Genomic DNA, 24,588 nt, shown 5'->3' on the forward strand with positions numbered 1-24,588 from the left:
TTAAACAGCTTGATTCCCCTCAAAAGGTAATGGACACACCATCCGGATAGCTCGCGTGAATTGACCTTTGGCAGACAGTAATGTGACCACTCTTACGACCTTGTCCGGACCAGTATGTAATTGTACTACCTTGCCCAATTTCCATTGTAAAGGAGGTATATTATCTTCCTTCATCAATACCACTGTACCAATCTTCACTCTGGGCCCCTTTTCGCCTTCCCGTTTACTACGTTGCTGTAATTGAGCCAAATATTCCTTTTGCCATCGAGACCATATTTGTTGGAATGCCTGTGTTACTCTTCGCCACCTATTTAATCTATTTATAGGTGTGGTGGTAGTGTCAGGCTCAGGTATAGCAATCAACGAGTCTCCAGTAAGGAAATAGGCCGGAGTTAAAGCCTTTAAATCGGAAGGATCGGAAGACAACGGGCACAAGGGACGAGAATTTAGACAAGCCTCTACTTGAATTACAACAGTGTTCAATTCCTCATAAGTCATATTTGCGTTACCTACCGTTCTGTATAAATGAGTCTTTACCGATTTTACCGCAGCTTCCCACAGACCCCCAAAATGGGGGGATCGTGGTGGTATGAAATGCCAGCGGAGTTCCAATTTGGTGAAATATCCTTGGATGGTTTCCATACTTTCTTTGTTATGAAATAAATTTTTTAACTCGGATAATCTGCGATTGGCCCCAACGAAATTTGTTGCATTGTCTGAGTATACATCTGAACAGAGTCCTCTTCGGCTGGTGAAACGTTTTAGGGCGTTGACCAGTCACAAACTAATTCGAGATGTATTGCTTTCGTGGCAAAACATACGAAAACGCATAAGTATCCCTTTGCAATGGGCGCATTTCGACGTAAACTTCCTTTAATCATGAAAGGTCCAGCGAAATCTATACCACATACGGAGAATGGTCAACTTGGTTCTATCCTTTGTTTTGGCAGGTTACCCATTATTGGTTGAACGGTAACAGGCTTTGTTCTAAAACAATGTAGGCATTCATATAATATTTTTCTGGCCATGTTACGTCCATGTATAGGCCAAAAACGTTCTCGAACATAAGAAAGCATTGCAGCTGGACCCCCATGCATTGTTCTTTCGTGTGCATCGCGAAATATTAACTTAGAGATAGAACACGTTTGTGGAATCAACATAGGATGTCGTTGAAATATGTCAAGTGTCTCGGCATTTTTTAGTCTGCCTCCCACTCTGAGAATTTAATTTTTATCCAAGAATGCACATAACCGAAATATTTTGCTTTTTTTAGACACCTGATCAGTTGCTTTCAAATCCGCTATTTCTTCTGATCAATGCTGGACTTGCACTGCTTTCACTATGCATTGAGTTTCCTTGACTATTTCGTCGGGTTGTATTAGTCCGATATTTTTAACTTTAAGACGATTGAAACGTAGACAGTACGCAGTGATACGCAATAATTGCATCCATGATGAACTACGTTCTATAACCGGCCAATCGTTACTAACTGTTGACAAGAGGTTGATTGTTTTTCGCATTTCAGGAATCTCGCCTTTCTCATCAACCTTGGGTATTGTTGGCCAAAAGCTTTCATTTTTCTTTAGCCACGTAGGACCACTAGATTTTTTCGCCTTTTATCATAGCAGGATCTTGGCTGCGAGAAATAACATCAGCGGGATTATCATCACCTTTCACATGACGCCACTCATGAGCTGACGTCAAGTCTTGAATTTCACCCACTCGGTGGGAGACGAACACATTCCAATTTGCTGAAGGTGATGAAATCCAAGCTATCACTATTGTCGAATTGGTCCACAAGTAACGCCTACTTATTTTTAATTTTAATTTTTTAATTATTTTGTTAGACAATCTGCACAAGAGTACCGCGGCACATAACTCGAGACGCGGGATGGACAATGCTTTCAAAGTTGCCACTCGCGACTTAGCGGCGATTAATCGTACTTCGACCTTTCCTGTCGAATAAGTTACTCTTAAATATAAACAAGCTCTGTAGGCTTCAATAGACGCGTCAGAAAATCCATGCACCTGTATTTCTTTGATACCATCATCGATTATTAGACCTCGCGGAATATTTACTTGTCTTAAGGAGTATAGATTAGTCCTATATGTAATCCATTCGTTTTCTATTGCTTCTGGAAGCGATTCATCCCATTCATATTTCTTGCAAAAAAGTGTTCTCAAGAATAATTTTGCCCGAGTTATAATATTCATCATAAATATCATAATAGGACCTATAAGACCAAGTGGATCATAAATGGATGCGATGTCTGACAGTATTTTTCTTTTGTTAATTATGGAGCCGCTTTCGTATGGTATAACCTTATACTGCAATAAATCATCTTTTGGATTCCAAATAAGTCCCAAAATTTTTGTAGGACCGTTATCCAACTCCATAATTAAGTTCTTTTCATTATTATTTGATCCAAGTATACCTTCTAGTAAAATAGGATCATTGGCTGCCCATTCGCGTAACTCAAAACCACCTTTACGTAAAATATTTATAACGTCGTCTCTAATACGTATAGTATCTGGAATTGTATTTGCTCCCGACAGCAGGTCATCCATATAGAAATCGTTTTGAATGATTTCGGAGGCACCCGGATGATTTGTCAATTCTTCTTCTGCCAACTTGTGTAGACAGCCTGTCGATAAAAACGAAGCTGGAACGGTGCCATACGTTATGGTGTTTAAACGATATATTTGTATTTTTTCATTAGTATTAGGACGCCATAATATTAATTGATAATCTCGATGCTTTTCTTCGATCAGGACTTGACGGTACATTTGCTTAATATCGGCTGTTATAACGTATTTATGTGTCCGAAATCGCGCCAACAAGGTAACAAGCTCTTCCTGTATTACAGGACCTTTCAATAATACATCGTTTAGGCTTAAGTTCGAAGTAGTTCGGCACGTGCCGTCAAAAACGACACGTAATTTCGTGGTGGCGCTATCGGTTTTTATTACGGCATGGTGCGGTAAAAAATAATGGTTTTTCAGGTCATATGAATCCACAGGTGACATGTGACCTAAACTTTGATACTCTTCCATGAATTTCACATAATCTTCCTTTATGGACTCGTTTGCATTTAATCGTCGTTCTAATTCCAGAAATCTTCGCAACACTATGTCTAGTGACTCGCCTAATTTTGCTACAGACTCGCGAAACGGCAAACAAACTGTAAATCTTCCGTCTTCTCATCTTTTTACTGTACTATCAAAATGCTGTTGACATAATTTTTCTTCGAGCGAATACGACTTTTTTGACGAGATCTCTTCTGATTACCAAAATCTTGTAACCTTCTCTTCCAATCTTAACATGTCAGTGCACGCAACAAACGACATAATTGAGTTGGACGGGTTGTTTTTCGTGCTAGGCACTTGGCCACTTATAATATAACCAAAATGCGTTTCTTGAAAGAATACTCCATTTTTCACTGGCTGAATACGAACGGTTCCTAATACCTCAAAAAATACCGAGGCACCTAGAATAATATCAATTTTCTGTGGTTTATAATATTGCGGGTCAGCCAGCTGAATATTTCTTGGAACGTTCAAGTTGGATGTATCTATATGCATTAACGGTATATTGTTAGTTAATTTAGGAAACACCAAAAATTCAAAGGTTGATTTGTAATTTGAACCTAGCGATTCTATTGTTGCACACACTGCGGATAACGATTTTTGTTGAGACTGACCTATACCGCAATAGCACATGATAATTTTGAACGTCGTAATTTTAATATTTGACATACTTCCTCAGTCATAAAATTATTTTGCGAACCAGTATCTAATAATACACGACACTTCATTGACTTTCCGTCTTTGTTATATACCTTAACAATAGCTGTAGCTAATAAAACGGTCGTGCATGTATCTATCTTTGATGCATGAACACTTATCGACGCGGCTTCCGTTGGATTTACATTTGACTTTTCAGTCAACGTATTATTTGTACTGGGCTCACTGGTCGTAGTGGCGAAATTTTTCTTTTTAAAATTGTCTACTTTCATTAAATGTAATAAACTATTGTGAGCGCGTGAACATTTGGCACAACGACGTGATTGACATTTAACATTAGGATGAGAGCGTAAACAAATTTTGCACAATTTAAGAGCATCGATTTTCTTTATACGATCGCTAACTGACAAGGCTAAAAATGACGGACACCGATAAATTGTATGTGCACTAGCACAATTATAAAATTTTATTTCATTCGTTGAAACGTGCGCAGTCAACTTATTTGGCCATCTTTTGGTTACCGTACCGCTTACTTGCTGCACATTATCACCATTCGAGGATTCGATTGCTTCTAACACTAAGAATCTGTTTTGTAAAAATTCTAATAACTTTTCCGCCGTAGGAATTTCATTCTTTTCTGAAACTGTTTACCATTCGCGCAGGCATTCTTTGTCAAGTTTAATCGTAATTAAATGAATTAGCAATGAACCCCACAATTTAGGTTGCTGACCTAACATTTGAAGAGCATTTATATGACCGTTTAGCCCATCGATTAATTGACGCAATTGAAATGACGATTCTGACGTGATAGCAGGTAACCCATACAACGCCTTAGTATGATTTTGAATAAACACTTTTTTATTGTTATAACGCGATACTAAGGTTTGCCATGCGATTCTATAATTTTCGGCTGTTGTTCCTAAACATTGCAAACATTTTTCGGCATCACCTTCGAGTGCTTCACGCAAATAGAAAATTTTTTGTATTTCCGATATATCCCTATTATTGTGTACAAATGCTGTGAAAATGTCATAAAAGGTTGCCCATTCTGAATATAAGCCTGTAAATTTTGGTATTTGCAACGCAGCTAATTTCACGGGTGCTACTTGGTTACTACTCGCACTACTATTGCTCTGGATTTCACTATTTGCACGTGAATAACTGATGCTTTGCTCTGGTTCCTCTTCCTTTATAATTTTATCACAATTCGCCATAGCTTTATAATAAACATCTTCGACTTCGATGCGGTACTTTTCACTATCCTCCGATACTCCACTCTCTTCTTCAATTGACGACTGAACTTCCTCGAAAGCATCAAACAACTCTTTTAAACGATCTTTTCGACTTCTTATCTGATTAACCTCAAGATTACTTCGTTCTCCTAGCGTGTAACTTAAAATACGCGTCATTTGGCCCTTTAATACTCCGCGGCGACTTACAAGCGTTGCCGATTCACCCATAATAAATAATTAATTATTCAGATTTAAATAGACTACTACGGTAAGGTAACGCAAATTAAGTTTGTAACGGCCAAAAGAAACACTGCTGTTTCTATACGAGGAATTTGCCTAAGGTAATTAAGAATTAGATCTCTGACCTTTAATCGACATTTGATCTGTGTTGAGCTGCTGACCACGGACAATTCAATTTCTCATTGAACGGCAGAATGAACTATAAATCACTTCAATTTACAATTGAACTTGTATGAATAATACTCATGTATTCCGATATTATGAACACGATTTATGATATGATTATACAATATCAGATATCGTTATATCCATTTAAACAACTATACGTGATAATGTGACACTTATACGCGGCGACGGTACGACTGCTAACGATAACGTTACACCGATTCGACGCTTGTACGAATTTCGGCAATTTCGCTATAACGAATAACGAATTAACGAATAACGAATTAATGAATTACGAATTACGAATTAATGATTTTAAACAACTGCGATCGAATGACAGAATCAATTTACGATGAATACTTTATTCGACCTTAAAAAAAAACGAACTGCGACGTGTGTAAACACGTGATTTTAACATAATACGCGTAACGCACTAACTCATCCGACTCGAATGGACCATGTTTTCTTTCGAAATGTTTTACGGGCGAGACCCGAAGGTAGGAATAAAGTATATTTTATGATTTACTCGAAAACTATTTTATTATTTAAACGAAAAGATTTTATTCAAAAACGGACGTTTTTCTCTCGAGCACATTACGATTACGAAGTACGAACGAACGTATGTGTATATTTTTATTGATAACGGTATTGATTTGATAATAAGTAATAACCGTTGACCGATTGATGTTGTGCTCGAAATCAAACACATAGAATTAAACATAATAAATATGTAGTTTAAGGTTATTATTTAATTATAATAGATTAAAACTAACAGCTTTTTTTATTTTAGAAACTCAGAGAAATGAATGCCAATATAAAAAAAAAAAATCACACTACTTATTTCAATCATGTTGGATATAATATAAACATAAGATTAAACATTAAAGACATATAACATGCAAATTATCAATCGTTTAAAATTAAATAATAATTTAAAGTTAAATCAACTTACTGTCCTCTATTATAGACAGAGAATACCCGATAATAACTAATAGGTATAATAATAGGTTTAATAATTATAAAAAATTCAACAAATGTTATGATTAAAGTGGAAAATCAAGTGATTTACTTGAAATGTTGCAAATGAATTATCAAAGTTTTTGGTATAATATAAATTTCGAAACATAATAATTATGGTAGAAAAATCATTAGAACCTTACTTAAAATAAGACTCCTTAGTTATAACATATTCATACTTATATAGTTATATGTATACTATCAGGTCATGCATAGAATTAAACATTATAAATGCGTAGTTTAAAATTAATATTTAATTATAATAGATTATAATTTATAATAAGCGGTTTTTGTTTTTTTAATGAGACTCGGAAAATAGAATACATATATTTAAAAAAAAACAAATAACAATAATAATTAGAATCATATTGGGTATAATATAAACCTAAGTTTAAACTTCAAACATATTTATGATGAATATTATAAATCGTGTAAGATTATACAGCAGAGCATTTGCTCTGAGATTTTTCCGGATTACCTGAGGTTTTTCAAAATTACCTTCTCAAATTACTAAGATTTTATTTTGAATTTCACTATCTTTATATTTATTGCATTTTAAATTACAAGAATAATAATTAAATTACATTAAAACTAAACTAATGAATTACAAAAAAAATGTTTATAATAATATGTAGACCTTAAGTACCTACTGTAGTCGGTAATTATTTTCTGAATAATACTTTTAATTTTAATTTCAAAAGCGAGTTCCCTTAATCAACGTACCAACAAAATATAAGTACTATACATGTTCTCATCTTCCGCCCACTGCAATACAGTATTCAGTACATTCACAGCTTTTGAAGGAGAAACTTTTAAAGAAGCATCGATTTTGTAATATATACGACGTCCTTGACGTTAGTATAGTGATAAGCTTCGCTTATCTTAAATTATATTCTTTTCTTCATTGTGCATTGTGCTTCCTTGCTTAGCAACAGCATTATTATATTTCACGTTAAGTAATGTCTCATGTGTTATTAAATAAAGTTATAACAGTTATAAATTAAAACATGTTGTTTTACCTACTACAATAACCAATGTATTGATATGGTGTTATACATTACAGTGGTGACGAAGATTAAAACAGATTAAAAACTTTAACACTCGTGTTGGTAACCTCGTGTTCATGGCGAACAACAAAGAAGCAGAAAACGTTAGCTGTCCTCAAACAATTCAGAGTTGAAAGACTGGAATTTATATATCGAACGGCTCGATCAATTTTTTATAGCCAATTTTGTCGAAGATTGTCGCAAAGTATCAGTACTAATTACGGTAATCGGAGCCGAAACGTATAAAGTGTTGAGGGAATTATGCGACCCTATCTCACCAAATACTTTAAATTACGAGCAAGTCTGTAATACGCTTAGAAAACAGTTTTCACCTAAGTTAGCGGTATTTCGGGAACGCACAAAGTTTTATGAACTTAAGCAAAGCAACAACCAATCTATAAATGAATGGTATGTATATATTGTAGTGATCACGTCGCCTACAGGTATCAGTAGTCAAGGATGATGTTTGGAAGGTGACTCTTGAGTTAATTACACAACGTAGAATTCTTCTTAATTAGATTAATTATTTATTTATTGTGGTAAAACATATATTTATTTATAACATGAAAGCTGAATGTAAGTTAAGTATTCTGAATGATAGAATAAATTCGGTTTGACTCGAATATTTTCTAAGTCCAATGAATTAAATTAAACAACAGACTGGCGTGAAGGTGCTCTGGCTAGTCTGGTCAAGTCGCGTCTGAATACAGGCCGTTTCGGGGTCCCTTATATAGTGCTACCCTCTACTCCCCATAGTCTACTCGTTCTTGTCGCTGTTCTCACGGATGTGGTATAATTATCTAGACTGACGGAAATGTTACTCGCCCACATACAAGCCAAATGTGCATCCCGTGCAGCTGCAGACCTTGGTGATTGATATTATAATTAACATTAAGAGTATATATTATAATATTACATTTAAACATTTGGTTATTTGAACTTTTGTAATGATGCATAAAACTACGTCTTGTGCACCCTTATTGAGGACATTTTTATAGTCGTCTGCTCCCATGATTTAGTATGTCCCTAATTTTAATGATTTCCAGAAATGCTGTCCCTCCTACATTTACAAGGATCGTCGCACCCTTCCCTAGATCGATGCGGCTGGTACCTAGTTGACCGTGAACTATGCAATGCGGGACGCTAGTCCATAGCAATATTAAGAAAGCAGCCATGAATTGCAAATTCGGTAGTCACCTATTAGAAATTCTCAAAGATAAATTTGTTACGGGGCTTCAAAAAGTTCCAATATTAGACAGGCTTTGTGAAGAAGAGCCAGACAAAACTCTTTTCGAACTCGTTGAGATCGCGCAAAAACGAGAAGCATCAATCTGGCAATCAAAAGAAGTTTCCTTTCCCATAAACAAGGTACACCAAACTCATCATAAGTCAAAGGCAGCCAAAGAGCGAGGAGCGGCGTGGCGCCATCAGTCTCAATCAAAGAACAACCGGTCAGATTCAAACCAACAACAACCACAACGTGACAACACAAAGAACAATAAGAGTTCATGTTTTCATTGCGGTAAGCCAAATCACGACTTCATTAATTGTAAGTATAAGTCATATAAGTGTAAAATTTGTTCTAAGGTGGGACATTTGGCAACCATTTGTAAAAATAAAAAGTTGATAGGTAATGTAGAGGTCATGAGTGACGACTGTGTGGACTATTTAGATGAATTCAATTTGTTTAAGATTAAGCCTGAGACTAAACCGTTTCAAGATGCTCACATACCCCCTGAATTAATAGCAGTTGAGGTTAATAATAAGAATTTAAATATGGAGATTGACTCAGGTGCGGCGAGATCGGTGTTGACTGAAAGTGTTTTCAAAGAAAAGTGGCCAGATATAAAATTAAACAAGGTTGATACTAAACTAAATTTCTTTGATGGTACTTCTCTAAAACCTATTGGTGAATTTAATGCAAGGATAAAATATAAAGACAAAAGTGTCAGTATTAAGTTATTAGTAGTTAAAAGTTCACTTAATTATTATCCCTTATTTGGTAGAGACCTTATGAAACTATTTAATATTTCTTTAGTACAAAATTGTAAAAACATTAACAGTGTAGAAAGTATTAAAAATGAAAAAGTTAATCAACTAGTAAACGAATTTAATGATATTTTTGACAATAGACTAGGAGAGTACAAACATTTTGAAATTCATTTAGAACTAAACAGTGATGTAAATCCTATTTTTTGTAAGCATCGTGCTATACCTTTTGCCTATAAAATTGCTGTTGAAAAGGAATTAGACAAGTTAGAAAAGGCTGGTTTAATCAGAAAAAGTGAAAATTGCCAATGGGGAACACCCCTTGTCCCTGTGTTGAAACCCAATGGAGAGTTGAGGCTGTGCACAGATTATAAGACCACTATCAATAAATACATTAAAGATATACATTATCCCTTTCCCAGAATTGAGGAGTTATTTGCAAGCGTACAAGGCGGTGAAAAGTTCTCTAAGTTAGATTTTAAAAATGCATATAATCAGTAAAAGGTAGATTCACAAACAAGCAAGTTATTAGCATGGAGCACACACAAAGGAGTATATGAAGTTTTAAGATTACCCTATGGTGTCAAACCAGCAACAGCCATCTTTCAAAGAGAGGTAGAAAAAGTGTTAAAAGATTGTCCCTTTACAGCTAATCTATTGGATGACTTAATTGTAACAGGTAGGAATGATAATGAACACTTAGAAAATTTAAGGGAAGTTTTTAAGCGTTGTAAAGAAGCGGGATTTCAACTTAATAAGGACAAGTGTCAGTTTTTTAAAACCCAAGTCGAGTACTTAGGACATGTAATTGATAAAGATGGGTTAAAAACAAGTAAAAAAAAAGTATTATGCATTTCAAATATTCCAATTCCTAAAAACGTTACCGAACTAAAGTCTTTTTTGGGAATGATTAATTACTATGGTAAGTTCATTAAAAATTTATCAACTATATTAGCTCCACTTCATAATCTACTTAAAAAAGAGATACCATTTATTTGGAATGATCAATGTTCGAAAGCTTTTGTTAAGGTAAAAGAGTTATTAAAGTCTGATCAAATTCTTACACACTTCAATCCTACTTTACCCATAATCTTATCATGCGGCGCATCTCAATTTGGTGTAGGAGCTGTCATTTCTCATAAATTTCCAGACTCATCTGAGCGACCCATTAGCTACGCATCACGCACTTTGACTAGTGCTGAGAAAAACTATTCTGTTATTCATAAGGAAGCGTTAGCAATTATTTGGGGAATAACTAAATTCTATCAATACTTAAAAGGTAGAGAATTTATTATTAGATCTGATCACAAACCTCTGATACCATTACTTGGAGTAAATAATCCAATACCTAAAATGGCATCAGGACGATTACAAAGATGGGCTTTTTTCCTTTCTGGATTTAACTATCATATGGAGTACATTAAAGGCTCAACAAATACTATAGCAGACAGTCTATCTCGCTTACCATGTCTAGAGAGTGATGAACAACTAACTAAGGTAGGGAATAACACTGATGTTTTAAACTGGGTAGAAGGATATTTACCTGTTAGTTTTTACAGATTAAAGCTGAAACAGCTAAAGATAAAATCTTACAAAAAGTAATGTGTTATTTAAATAGTAGTTGGCCTAAAGATATACCTAATGAATTAAAACCATTTTACAATAGAAAAGATAAATTAGTGATAGAAGACAATATATTAGTGTGGGGTTACAGGATAATTATACCTGATAGTCTAAAGGAGTTACTTTTAAAAGAATTACATAGTTCTCACCTTGGTATCGTTAAAATGAAATCTATGGCTCGTTCATACTTTTGGTGAACATCTATAGATTCTGACATTGAACGTACAGCCAAAAGTTGCACTCTATGCTTAGAAAGTAGACCTGGACCACAAAAATGTATTCTAACTAAATGGCCAAAATCACAACATGTCTTTGAGCGCATTCATATGGATTATTTAGGGCCCATTAATAATAAAATGTTCTTAATCATAATTGATTTTTATAGCAAGTGGCCAGAAGTATTCGAAGTAGCCAACGCTGATACATTAGAGAAACTTAAAGAAACATGTGCTAGGTTTGGTCTCCCTGATACTATAGTTTCTGATAACGGTACCCCCTTCACATCTAATGAGTTCAGCCAGTTTTGTGAAACTAATGGTATTAAACACTTGACCTCCCCTCCGTTTCACCCTGCTAGTAATGGTGCAGCAGAGAATGCCGTCAAAAACTTCAAGTTAAGTTTCAGTAAAATTATGAAATAAAGTAAAATGTCAGTTAACTCAGCTATACAGAAATATTTATTTTTCTACAGGAATAGTGAGCACAGTACAACTGGTTATACTCCATCTAAATTAATGTTTAAGAGAGATGTTAGAACTAGATTTGATAGGATAAGGAATAGTGACAAAAATAGTGACAAAGCAACTAATAGAGAGATCAGAAATTATAAAGGCAACGTAACTAATAAAACGTTTAAGGTTAGAGAAGATGTGTATATTAGAGATTACAGCAAACCCAATAAGAAGAGTTGGAAAGCATGTGTGATTGATGAACAGCTAGGAAAGTATTTATATATCTGTAAGGATAAATTTAACAACAGCTATTTCAAAAGACATGTTGATCAAATCATAAAAGTAGGCTCATTCTTTAAAGAGGTAGGTCTAAGCAAAAAGATTAACGATTACGACAACAATAACAGCTATAGTGAAAAAGAGAGTAGCATTTAAGTACCAATAGAGAGCGAAGAAAACAAGACAGTGCCATTTGAAACTGGTATTGAGAGTAATAATGAGACAACACTTATGCAAGAAATAACAAAAGGTCCTGAGATAGTTGAATGTATTAAAAATCAAGGTAACAGACCTATAAGAAAAATTGTCAAACCAAACAAATTTAAAGATTATGTGTGTTAACTGTGAATTTGGTTGCAGTGAATAATAAACCTATACATTAGCACATTATATATATGCATATAAAAAAAAAAGAGGAGAGAGAGAATATATAGTCATGTTTACTCAATTGTTACTATTATATTATTATCATTGTGTTTATATTACTTATTTTGTATTTCATATTTTGTATAGTTCATATTCATGTTTATATGTACACCGATTTATTATATTGTATATCTATATTTCAAAATTGTGTATATTTAAGTTATGATATACTATTGTTTTTTTTATTGTAATATCTTATTCAATGTTCCATGTCCATCATCTTATGTTATTAATTATTATATACTAATAAACTTAGGGATGAGTATTGTAATATATACGACGTCCTTGACGTTAGTATAGTGATAAGCTACGCTTATCTTAAATTATATTCTTTTCTTCATTGTGCATTGTGCTTCCTTGCTTAGCAACAGCATTATTATATTTCACGTTAAGTAATGTCTCATGTGTTATTAAATAAAGTTATAACAGTTATAAATTAAAACATGTTGTTTTACCTACTACAATAACCAATGTATTGATATGGTGTTATACATTACAGATTTATTATGTACCTACCTACATACATGTATTAGTCTTTACTAGGAACAGTAGGTAATAAAAATGACGAAATTGTATTTGTCGATAACAATATTTTATAGATTAATTGGGTAGCAAGAATTCTGGTAAAATTTATTAACGAACAAATGGAATTTTGCCGTCCGGATCACCGCGTTCACCGGATTATCGGGAGTCCGGACTATCAAGGCTCTACTGTATAACTATTTAAAATTAGATCAACTTACGTCGCTCTATAATAGACAGAGAATACCCAATAATAATAAATAAGTGTATAATATACTTTATAATTATAACATATTCATCAAATGTTATGATTAAAGTGGAAAATCAAGTGACTTATTTGAAACGTTTGCAATGCATTTTTCAAGTTTTTTGGTAGAATATACAGGATGATTTTTTTATCGAAGAACACTCATTATTTAAAAAAGTATGAGTGTATGAGTATGAGTGTTCTTCGATAAAAAAATCACCCTGTATATTTCGAAACATAATAATTAGGGTAGAAATATCATTAGAACCTTATTTGAAATAAGACTTCTTAGTTATAACATATTCATACTTATATGTCTACCATCAGGCCAAACATAGATTTAAACATAATAAATATGTAGTTTAAGGTTATTATTTAATTATAATTGATTATAATTAACAGTTATTTTTTTTATAGAAACTCGGAAAATTGAATACAGTTATTTTAAAAAAAAAATCACACTTCTTATATTAATCATGTTGCATAAAATACGAACATAACATTAAACATTAAAAATATTTAAAATGCAAATTATAAATTTTTTTAAATTTAATAATTATTTTAAATTAAATTAACTTACGTAATACTATAATAGATAGAGATTACCCGATAATAATAAGTGTATTATAATATTTTACAAATATAACATATTCATCAAATGTTATGATTAAAGTGGAAAGTTAAGTGATTTATTTAAAATGTTGCAATTAATTATCAAGATTATCAGTAGAAAATTTGTTTCGAAATATAATAATTATGATAGAAAAATCATTTGAACATATATTGAAATATAGTTCTTAGTTATAAAATATTCATACTAACATGTCTACTATCAGGCCATGTATATATTTAAACATTATAAATACGTAGTTTAAGGTTATTATTTAATTATAATAGATTATAATTTATAACTAACAATTTATCTTTTAGAAACTCGGAAAACAGAATACATATATTTGAAAAAACAAATCACACTACTTATTATAATCATGTTGGATATAATATACACCTAAGATTAAACTTTAAACATATTAAAGATGCAAATTATAAATCGTTTAAAATTAAAGAATTATTTAAAATTAAATCAACTTACAATCACCTAATCGACAGAGAATGCCCGATAATAATTAATTAGTGTATTAAATATTTTATAATTATAAAATATTCATCAAATGTTATGATTAAAGTGGAAAATCTAGTGATTGAATTGAAATGTTAGCAATGCATTTTCAATGTTTTCGGTAGAATATAAATTTCGAAACATAGTTATTAGGGTAGAAATGTCATTTGAACATAATTTGAAATAAGACTTCTTAGTTATAACATATTCATACTTATATGTCTTCTATCAATCCATGCATAGAATTAAACATCACAAACAAGTAGTTTAAGGTTAATATTTGATTATAATAGATTATAACTAAAAGCTTTTTTTTTTTAGAAAATCGGAAAATTGAATGTAGTTATTTAAAAAATAAAATCACACTATCTTATCTAAATTATGTTGAATATTATATAAACACAAGATTAAAAATTAAAGATATTTATGATGCATATAGATATAAATCGTGTAAAATAAATTAATTGTTTAAAATTAAATCAACTTACAAAATTCTATAATCGACAGAGAATATCCAATAATAATTAATTAGTGTATTATATATTTTATAATTATAAAATAATATTCATCAAATATTATGATTAAAGTGGAAAATAAAGTGATTTATTCGAAATGTTTGCAATGAACTTTTAAGGTTTTCGGTACAATAGAAATTTCGAAAAATAATAATTAGGGTAGAAATATGATTTGAAATTATATTGAAATATAGAGCTTAGTTATAAAATATTCATACTTAGATGTCTACTATCAGGCCATGTATATAATTAAACATTATGCATACGAAGTTAAAGGTCAATATTTAATTATAATTGATTTTAATTTATAACAAACAGTTTTTTATTTTTTAGTAACTCGGAAAATAGAATGCATATATTTAAAAAAAACAAATGACACTTCTTATTAAAATCGTTTTGGATATAATATACACCTAAGATTAAACATTAAACATATTTATGATTAGGTAATATTATAAATCTTGTAAAATTATATAACTATTTAAAATTAGATCAACTTACGTTGCTCTATAATAGATAGAAAATACCCGATAATAATAAATAAGTGTATAATATAGTTTATAATTATAACATATTCATCAAATGTTATGATTAAAGTGGAAAATCAAGTGATTCATTTGAAATGTATGCAATGAATTTTTCAAGTTTTTCGGTAGAATATAAATTTCAAAACAGTTATTAAGATAGAAAAACCATTAGAACATAATTTGAAATAGAGTTCTTAGTTATAACATATTCATACTTATATGTCTACTATCAGGCCATGCGTAGAATTAAACATTATAAATTCATAGTTTAAGGTTAATATTTAATTAAAATAGATTTTAATTTATAACTAACAGTTTTTTTTTTTTAGAAACTCTGAAAATAGATTGCATATATTTAAAAAAAACAAATGACACTTCTTATTAAAATCGTTTTGGATATAATATACACCTAAGATTAAACATTAAACATATTTATGATTAGGTAATATTATAAATCTTGTAAAATTATATAACTATTTAAAATTAGATCAACTTACGTTGCTCTATAATAGATAGAAAATACCCGATAATAATAAATAAGTGTATAATATAGTTTATAATTATAATATATTCATTAAATGTTATGATTAAAGTGGAAAATCAAGAGATTTATTTGAAATGTTTGCAATGAATTTTTCAAGCTTTTCGGTAGAATGTAAAATTTCAAAACAGTTATTAGGGAAGAAATATCATTTGAACATAATTTGAAATAGAGTTCTTAGTTATAACATATTCATACTTATATGTCCACTATCAGGCCATGCATAGAATAAAACATTATAAATTCGTAGTTTAAGGTTAATATTTAATTATAATAGATATTAACAGTTTTTTTTTATTGAACCTCGGAAAATTGAATACAGATATTTAAAAAAAAACAAAATTACACTACTTATTAATATGATGTCGGATATAATATAAACCTAAGATTAATCTTTAAACATATTTAAGATGCAAATTATAAATCGTTTAAAATTAAAGAATTATTTAAATTCAAATCAACTTACTATCACCTAATCGACAGAGAATATACGATAATAATTAATAAATGTATGATATATTTTATAATTTTAAAATATTCATCAAATGTTATGATGAAAGTGGAAAATCTAGTGATTGAATAGAAATGTTTGCAATGAATTTTCAAGGTTTTCGGTGGAATATTAATTTCGAAACATAATAATCAGGATAGAAATATCATTAGAGCCTTATTTGAAATAGGACTACTTAGTTATAATATATTCATACTTATATGTCTTCTATCATGGCATGCATACAATTATAATAGATTATAACTAATAGCTTTTTTTTTTAGAAACTCGGAAAATTGAATGCAGATATTTAAAAATAAAATTACATTTCTTAACTACATTATGTTGAATATTCTATAAATGTAAGATTAAACATTAAATATATTGAAGATGCAAATTATAAATCGTTTAAAATTAAATAATTTCTACTAGTAATTTAATTACTAAATAATTTCTAATAATCAACTTACAAAGTTCTATAATCGACAGAGAATATCCAATAATAAATAATTAGTATATTATATATTTTATAATTATAAAATATTTATCAAATGTTATGATTAAAGTGGAAAATCTAGTGATTTATTTGAATGTCTGCAATAAATCTTCAAGGTTTTCGGTTGAATATAAATTTCGAAAAAGAATAATTAGGGTAGAAATATAATTTGAACTTATATTGAAATATAGTTCTTAGTTATAAAATATTCATACTTAGATATCTACTATCAGTCAATGTATAAAATTAAACATTATAAAAACGTTGTTTAAGGTAAATATTTAATTATAATAGATTAATATTTATAACTAACAATTTCTTTTTTTTTAGAAACTCATAGAATACATATATTTAAAAAAAACAAATCACACTACTTATAAAAATCTTGTTGAACATAATATAAATCTAAGATTAAACATATTTATGATGAATATTATAAATCGTGTTAAATTATATAACTATTTAAAATTATATCAACTTACCTTGCTCTATAATAGACAGAGAATATCCGATAATAATAAATAAGTGTATAAATATAGTTTATAATTATAACATATTCATCAAATGTTATGATTAAAGTGGAAAACCAAGTGATTCATTTGAAATGTATGCAATGAATTTTTCAAGTTTTTCGGTAGAATATAAATTTCAAAACCGTTATTAAGATAGAAAAACCATTAGAACATAATTTGAAATAGAGTTCTTAGTTATAAAATATTCATACTTAAATGTTTACTATCAGGCCATGCATAGAACTAAACATTATAAATTTATAAATGCGTAGTTTTAAGTTAATATTTAATCATAATAGATTATAATTTATAACTAACAGTTTTTTTTTTTATAGCGACCCGGAAAATAGAATACAATAGGTATATATTTAAAAAAAACAAATCACACTACATTTTAGAATCATCTTGGATATAATATAAAAATAAGATTAAACTTTAAACATTTTTATGATGAGTATTATTAATCGTGTAAAATTATATAACTATTTAAAATTCGATCAACTTACGTTGCTCTATAATAGACAGAGAATACCGGATAATAATAAATAAGTGTATAATATACTTTATAATTATAACGTGTTCATCAAATGTTATGATTAATGTGGAAAATCAGGTGATATTTTGAAATGTTTGCAATCAATTTTCTAGTTTTTCGGTAGAATATAAATTTCGAAAAATAATAATTATGGTAGAAATATCATTAGAATATAATTTGAAATAGAGGTCTTAGTTATAACATATTCATACTTAAATGTCTACTATCAGGCCATGCATATAATTCAACATTATAAACGCGTAGTTTAAGATTAATATTTGATTATAATAGATTATAACTACCTAACAGCTTTTTTTATTTTAGAAACTCAGAAAATTGAATGCCGATATTTAAAAAAAAAAATCACACTACTTATTTCCATCATGTTGGATATAATAAAAACATAAGATTAAACTTTAAACATACATTTAAGATACATATACAGTTCTGCGGTGGCAGCCGAACGTTACACACGTATCCTGCGTATCCTGGGCGTGGTCTATCTCAAACGAGGTAACCGTCGAGCGGCGGCATATGCGTATGCCGTAATATAATGGAAAAGTTTTGAAAATTGGTTAATATTTTCATTTTTCAATCATAATGGGTTGATATTTTAATTGTGTACAATATACATATAATTTTGCAAGTGTTATCGCCTAAATTGGTGTTTTAAATATATTTTATATAAACAATGTACTTGCTGTATACTTTATATTTGCAATTCTATAATTGAATTTCTATAAGAATAATATTTTTACAACAAATATATAGTTTATTTTATACATCTGATTATCGTGAATTCGTGATTGTATATAATAAATCAATTATTTTAAGTTGTCATCAAGGCTGTAGAACTACAGCTGTGGTTGTCATATTGTTTTCGAAATAGTCTAATGAAAATAATAATATTTATTGCAAACCTATTTTCTATTAGCGGATAGAATTGATAAGACTATTGATACTTGTCACTTGATAAGATTATTATGATCTATAAGAAGTACAAATGAATGTAAACCTGTTAAAGTATTTAATTTCTGATCAGTATCAATTAATTCTGTAAATGAAATTGATAAGTCACCACTAGTTACTTGCACTTGAACATCCTTTAATAAACTAGTAATGGCTGTTGAAGTACATTGGTCGATAACAGAGTTGTTATCCAAAATAATATTATTATTTATATTATAACTTGTATCGTTATTAACTTCTTGTTTTTCAAAACTTAAATGACATTTTGCAGAAGTAATTTTGTTTCTTTTTTCTGATCGTTCAGATCTTGCAATTAGTGATAATTCATCAGAGGATTTGAATTGCTTACATTTAGGTATAGAATCAGAAATTTTTTTTCCCATTTTCAGAACATTGATCCATTTTTTTCTTCTTACCGCATCATTAATTTTAGGAAATGTAGCAAATTTAATTTCTGGATTTCTCCTAGCCAATAAAGTACACCCATATACACAACAAAATTGTTTTTACGGTTTTTTTATTGTTTTTTTAAATGTTGCACCAATTTCCATCTTGTAACGTTAATCAAAATTGAGAAATATCACTAGGTAGATATATGAAATGATGCGATAAACAGTTCATAAATCATATTAAAATAGGTAGTCTGTGATAGTAATGATACTTAAGTTAAAAATATAAATTATATATAAATATAATATATTATACAATCTAATATCAAAAAAAATTCGATATTACATATGATTGTGCTCCACTAATTATTCTACATTCTACAAATTCGCTATTTATAGACTGTTGTATTGTAGATGGTTACCTCGTTTGAGTAGTTACAAAAAAATCCACCAGAGCGCGTAACATAGTTGAGCGATTACCAATTGGAGTTGTTAGTTTTATTTGAATTATTATTCTGAATTGTTTTATTTATGTTTTGATTTGATAATGACGGTGTGTTGGAATTATTTTTGTTTTTGATTTTGATAGTGGTCGACGTAGTAGACATTGTAGCGATAGCGTTGGGTGATTGAGGTAATTAGACCGTCGGGCGACGGCCTTGATATAAAACGCGACGCAACTGCGTACAATAAGTGTTGCGTAATAATTGTAGAATAAATAGATTATTTAACATTTAAATCGTTGGAAGCATACGTTTAAACATTCAGTGAAATTTCGTATGGAAATTAATAATAATAAAAAAAAACGTTAATGATACATTGATGAACAATATCGCATTATTATTTTAAATATAAAAATAATGAACTCATTGGGTAAAGCACTAATTAACACGACGGGACACAGCGACAGGCACATGTGCATCGGTCGACGACCACTACGGAACTGGGATTATAAATCGTGTAAAATTATATAATTATTTAAAATTAAATCAACTTACGTAATACTATAAGAGACAGAGAATATCCGATAATAATTAATTAGTGTATTATATATTTTATGATTATAAAATATTCATCAAATGTTATGATTAAAGTGGAAAATCTAGTAATTGAATTCAAATGTTTGCAATGAATTTTCAAGGTTTTCGGTAGAATATAAATTTCGAAACACAATAATTACGGTAGAAATATCATTAGAACCTTATTTGAAATAAGACTTCTTAGTTATAACATATTCATACTTATATGTCTTCTATCAAGCCATGCATAGAATTAAACATTACAAACAAGTAGTTTAAGGTTAATATTTGATTATAATAGATTATAACTAAAAGCTTTTTTTTTTTTTTAGAAAATCGGAAAATTGAATGCAGTTATTTAAAAAATAAAACCACACTTCTTATCTAAATTATGTTGAATATTATATAAACATATGATTAAACATTAAAGATATTTAAGATGCATATTGTTTACTACGCTCACAAAATTTAAATAGTAGCACGATCGTGTGGCGGGACTGCGTACGTTGTCCCACTATCAGCTTGTGATAGTGTATCTGTTATCAGGCTGATAGTGGGCGGCGTGCGACCACAGATTAAATGAAACCAGATAGTGCACTCATGAAAGTCGGTAATATGTAAACAAATTTTTGTACTTCTCAAATCAGTCTGGCTAGGAAAGGAAAAAATAAATTTACCATATTTCATAAAACTGGTCATACTGTACGCTATATGTTATCAAACATATTTCATGATAATGTTTTGTTTATGTGCCTTGGCGCGTGTATGTTCTAGTTTATGTGTTTGTTTGGTCACGCGATTAAAATTAAAATTTTACATTTTTACAAGTACTTTCAAATTTCAAAATTTTTGTTAACTTTTCATAACTATTTTATGATGGAAACAAAAAAGGGAAATGGCTCATCATGCGCAGTAAAATACTGCAACAATAAGTCGAGAACCTCTGTTGGTGTTAGTTATTTTACTATGCCAAAAAATACAGAAAGGTAAATAGCATTATATTGTATATTTTAATTTTAACTTAACTTACTAATTATTTTATTTTTTAGACGTTCCGAGTGGATTAAGAAATGTTTGCCCGAATATGTTGATAAAAATGCATTTGTTCAGAACCTGAGAATATGTAGTGAACATTTTGAAGACAAAATGTTCCTTAATGTTCACAAAAAAAACAGGCTGACTGATTTTGCAGTTCCAACATTATTCAGTGGTGAGATATCATTAGATGTATCTTGGACCTCAATTCAATATTATCATTTAAAACATATATAGTTTAGATAGCTCACTGTATAATATTTGGCTAAAATAGGTACTTATTACTTATTAATGTATTAATTTAGCTCTCACTAATTTTAGATGAAATTCTTGCGAAAAGAGAATCCGAGAGTGATTCAACAATGAATGAATCAAATGATCTATCAACACCAATGGCATGCTCAAGCCCAATTTCATGTCCTAGTACAAGTGAGTTAATATGATAATGAATTAAAGATTTCTAAGAACAGAGCTGATGTAAGCTCCTCGTTCTAGGTTATTTAGTCAATAATTTTTCTTTCATAAATATGTTATTAATTTGTATTTTTTTTTTTTTTAGGCTCATCTTTAATTAATACATCTGACTCTTCTTCTCAGACTCCAGATCATTTGTCATATTCTACTCCCAGGAAAATTTTGTTAAGATCGGAATTGAAAGAAGCAAAGGAAAAAATTAAGAATTTGGAAAAAACTGTTGCAACTCTAAGTAATGTATTAGCAGATAATGATTCCACAGATATTTTCTTAAAACAATACGAAAAATTTTTATCTCCTACATTACTCTTAATTGTCAGGTCTCATTTAATGTGTAAATTTAGGAAAAAACCAGGTTACAGGTATTCAATATCTCTAAAACAATTTACTTTTTAGGCCCAAGAGTGTATAACTTTATAAAATCAACTTTATCGTTGCCTAGTATAAGTACACTTAAGCGATCTACCTCAAAATTTGAAATTCAACCAGGTCTTAATGATTTCCTATTTTCCTTTATAAACTTTAAAACCAAAAATTATTCTTCTGAAGCAGTACAGTGCATACTTTGTGCAGACGAAATGTCTATAAAAAGTCATTTATACTATTTGATAAAAAAAAGATGAAATTATGGGATTCAACATAACAAACTATCGCAAGACTTATGAACCTGCGAAGTTTGCATTAGTATTAATGCTCAGGGGTATTAATGTGAATTGGAAGTTGCCTTTAGCGTATTATTTAGTTTCTAGTACTTGTACCGGGTATGATTTACAAGACATAATTTTTACAACACTAATAAAACTACAAAGTACACCATTGGATGTTAAAGCCTTCATTACGGACATGGGATCAAATTTTATAGGCTTAAGCAATCATCTTAATATTTCTCCTTCTCGTCCGTATTTTGAAATCAATAACAAAAAGATTTTTTATATTTTTGATCCACCACACCTTCTCAAGGCTACTAGAAATATGTTTTTACAACATAAATTTAAAGTAGATGACAATTTTATTGACAAAAAATATGTTGTGTCGTTTTACAAGGAAGATAGTGAAAGCAATTTAAGATTAGCTCCCAAATTAACTAACTCACATGTCTATCCTAATGCATTTCAGAAGATGAGTGTATATTTGGCGGCACAATTGTTTAGTGCAACAGTGGCAGCCGGCATGAAAACATATTTAGCCTTAGATAAACTTCCTTTTAATTCTAGGCCTACAATTGAATTTATAGAAAATATTGATAAATTATTTGATATTTTTAATTCTTATAAAAGGCCGAATTCAAAAGATTATAATAGACCATTTATCAATTCTCAGCTTCAAAAATCACACCTATTATTAATGGAAAAAATGTTTAATTCTTTAATAGTTTTAGACAAAAATAATATAGATGTAACTAATAGAATGAAGTTTATAAGAGGATGGTTAGTTTCTATTGCTAGCTTAAATTTATTGTGGCAATCCTTATCTTCTGTAAATATTAGGCAAAATTATGTTTTATTTACGAACAGGATCAATCAAGATTGTCTTGAGAACTTGTTTTGCACGTTTAGGCAGAGACAAGGAAATAATTTCAATCCAACTCCAGTACAATTCTATTATTCATTTAAAAATATATTTTTCATGAATTATTTTAAACATTCCAACAATGCTAATTGCCTGCAAGATTTTGATGATATTCTACCTAATATTCAAGACCCTACCAATTCTGAGGTTCAAAATATTATGTTTCCAGATAAAACTCCATTTAAATTTAAATCTTCAATACCGGTAACATCTGTTAATTATCGGGATTTAGAATTGCCTGATCAAAATATACTAACTTATATTTGTGGCTATTTGATTAAAAAATGTTTGGAAACACATATTTGCGATATTTGCTTAAATTATGCCAAATTTCAAAAAAATTTAGAACCATCCTTTTTATTTTCTTATTTTAAAGCTTATGAAAATTCTGAAAAATCCACTTTTGGAAACCTACCAATGCCACATTCAGAATTTTATAATTATATAAATAGTTTAGAAACAGTGTTTATTAATCGTTTCCCTGTATTAGCAGCTGAGAATAAAGTAGGTGAAAAATTGAAACTTAGTATGCTATCAATTTACTATTCTCACCCGTGTGAACATTTTAATAAAGACTATCTTTTAAATTTATTCATAAGATTTAGGATTTATTCATCATTAAAATTTTTAAATAGAGAGATGGCTTCTGAAAAAATAAGGAAAAATATAAAATTAGCAACATTAAAACATTTATAATTATTAATTATTAATAACTGTTATTTTGTATTTGTTAATATGTATCAATATGGATCAACATGGATCAATATGGAACAATGATCTACCAGAGTAGGGCGTCATTCCAATGAAATTGTATCTAGATATTTATTAGAATAAAAATGTATTTGAGTAATCTGAAAACATTATTATTCCAATAATAATATTTTCAAATTATTCAAATAAAAATGTATTTGAATAATTATCTAGATATAATTTTGCACATTTCTGTGGTTCATACAATTTGGAGCCAAACGACTGAAAACTAGTGGATACTACAGCACAATAAAAATAGAATAATTATGTTAGAATTTTGTTTTAAATATAATTTAACTGTAGTTTTTTTTCATCTACTTGTAAATGTTTGTATGTTGTGTAATTTTAATAAATAAACAAATTAATTAATTGGAATAAAATTGTGTCTTTTTATCTGTGAACAATATTTTTTGTAAATTATTGTATTACAATATTTTTGTTACTCC

The 24,588-nt window shown here is 29.7% G+C and overlaps 4 protein-coding genes across 4 annotated transcripts; 1 reads left to right on the top strand and 3 right to left on the bottom strand.

Annotated features, from left to right (window-relative positions):
- Positions 1-642, bottom strand: LOC149062849 (uncharacterized). Its single transcript, XM_089215423.1, has one exon. It carries the CDS (start codon positions 640-642, stop codon positions 1-3), a length of 642 nt encoding a protein of 213 aa, XP_089071549.1.
- A 957-nt stretch (positions 643-1,599) lies between these two features.
- On the bottom strand, positions 1,600-3,054 carry LOC107171998 (uncharacterized). The gene has a single exon (XM_015522265.2). The coding sequence runs from the start codon at positions 3,052-3,054 to the stop codon at positions 1,600-1,602; it is 1,455 nt and encodes a 484-aa protein (XP_015377751.2).
- Positions 3,055-4,391: 1,337 nt separating this feature from the next.
- Positions 4,392-5,153, bottom strand: LOC107171997 (uncharacterized). Its single transcript, XM_015522264.1, has one exon. It carries the CDS (start codon positions 5,151-5,153, stop codon positions 4,392-4,394), a length of 762 nt encoding a protein of 253 aa, XP_015377750.1.
- A 16,034-nt stretch (positions 5,154-21,187) lies between these two features.
- LOC149062850 (uncharacterized) lies at positions 21,188-22,228 on the top strand. Its single transcript, XM_089216208.1, has 4 exons — positions 21,188-21,300; positions 21,364-21,524; positions 21,671-21,778; positions 21,909-22,228. The coding sequence occupies exons 1-4, from the start codon at positions 21,188-21,190 to the stop codon at positions 22,217-22,219; spliced, it is 693 nt and encodes a 230-aa protein (XP_089072334.1). The 3' UTR covers positions 22,220-22,228.
- The last annotated feature ends 2,360 nt before the right edge of the window (positions 22,229-24,588 follow it).

The sequence above is a fragment of the Diuraphis noxia genome, unplaced genomic scaffold, assembly GCF_037042655.1.
Source record: "Diuraphis noxia isolate RWA-SAM2 unplaced genomic scaffold, SU_Dnox_SAM2 contig0001, whole genome shotgun sequence".
NCBI lineage: Eukaryota > Metazoa > Arthropoda > Insecta > Hemiptera > Aphididae > Diuraphis > Diuraphis noxia.

Excerpts from the sequence above, each read along its gene's own strand:
- LOC107171998 (XM_015522265.2), bottom strand. The coding sequence starts at position 3,054 with ATGGAAGAGTATCAAAGTTTAGGTCACATGTCACCTGTGGATTCATAT.
- LOC149062849 (XM_089215423.1), bottom strand. The coding sequence starts at position 642 with ATGGAAACCATCCAAGGATATTTCACCAAATTGGAACTCCGCTGGCAT.
- LOC107171997 (XM_015522264.1), bottom strand. The coding sequence starts at position 5,153 with ATGACGCGTATTTTAAGTTACACGCTAGGAGAACGAAGTAATCTTGAG.
- LOC149062850 (XM_089216208.1), top strand. The coding sequence starts at position 21,188 with ATGATGGAAACAAAAAAGGGAAATGGCTCATCATGCGCAGTAAAATAC. Across the intron at positions 21,301-21,363 it reads ATGCCAAAAAATACAGAAAG|ACGTTCCGAGTGGATTAAGA; the intron begins GTAAATAGCATT and ends TTTATTTTTTAG. Across the intron at positions 21,779-21,908 it reads AATTTCATGTCCTAGTACAA|GCTCATCTTTAATTAATACA; the intron begins GTGAGTTAATAT and ends TTTTTTTTTTAG.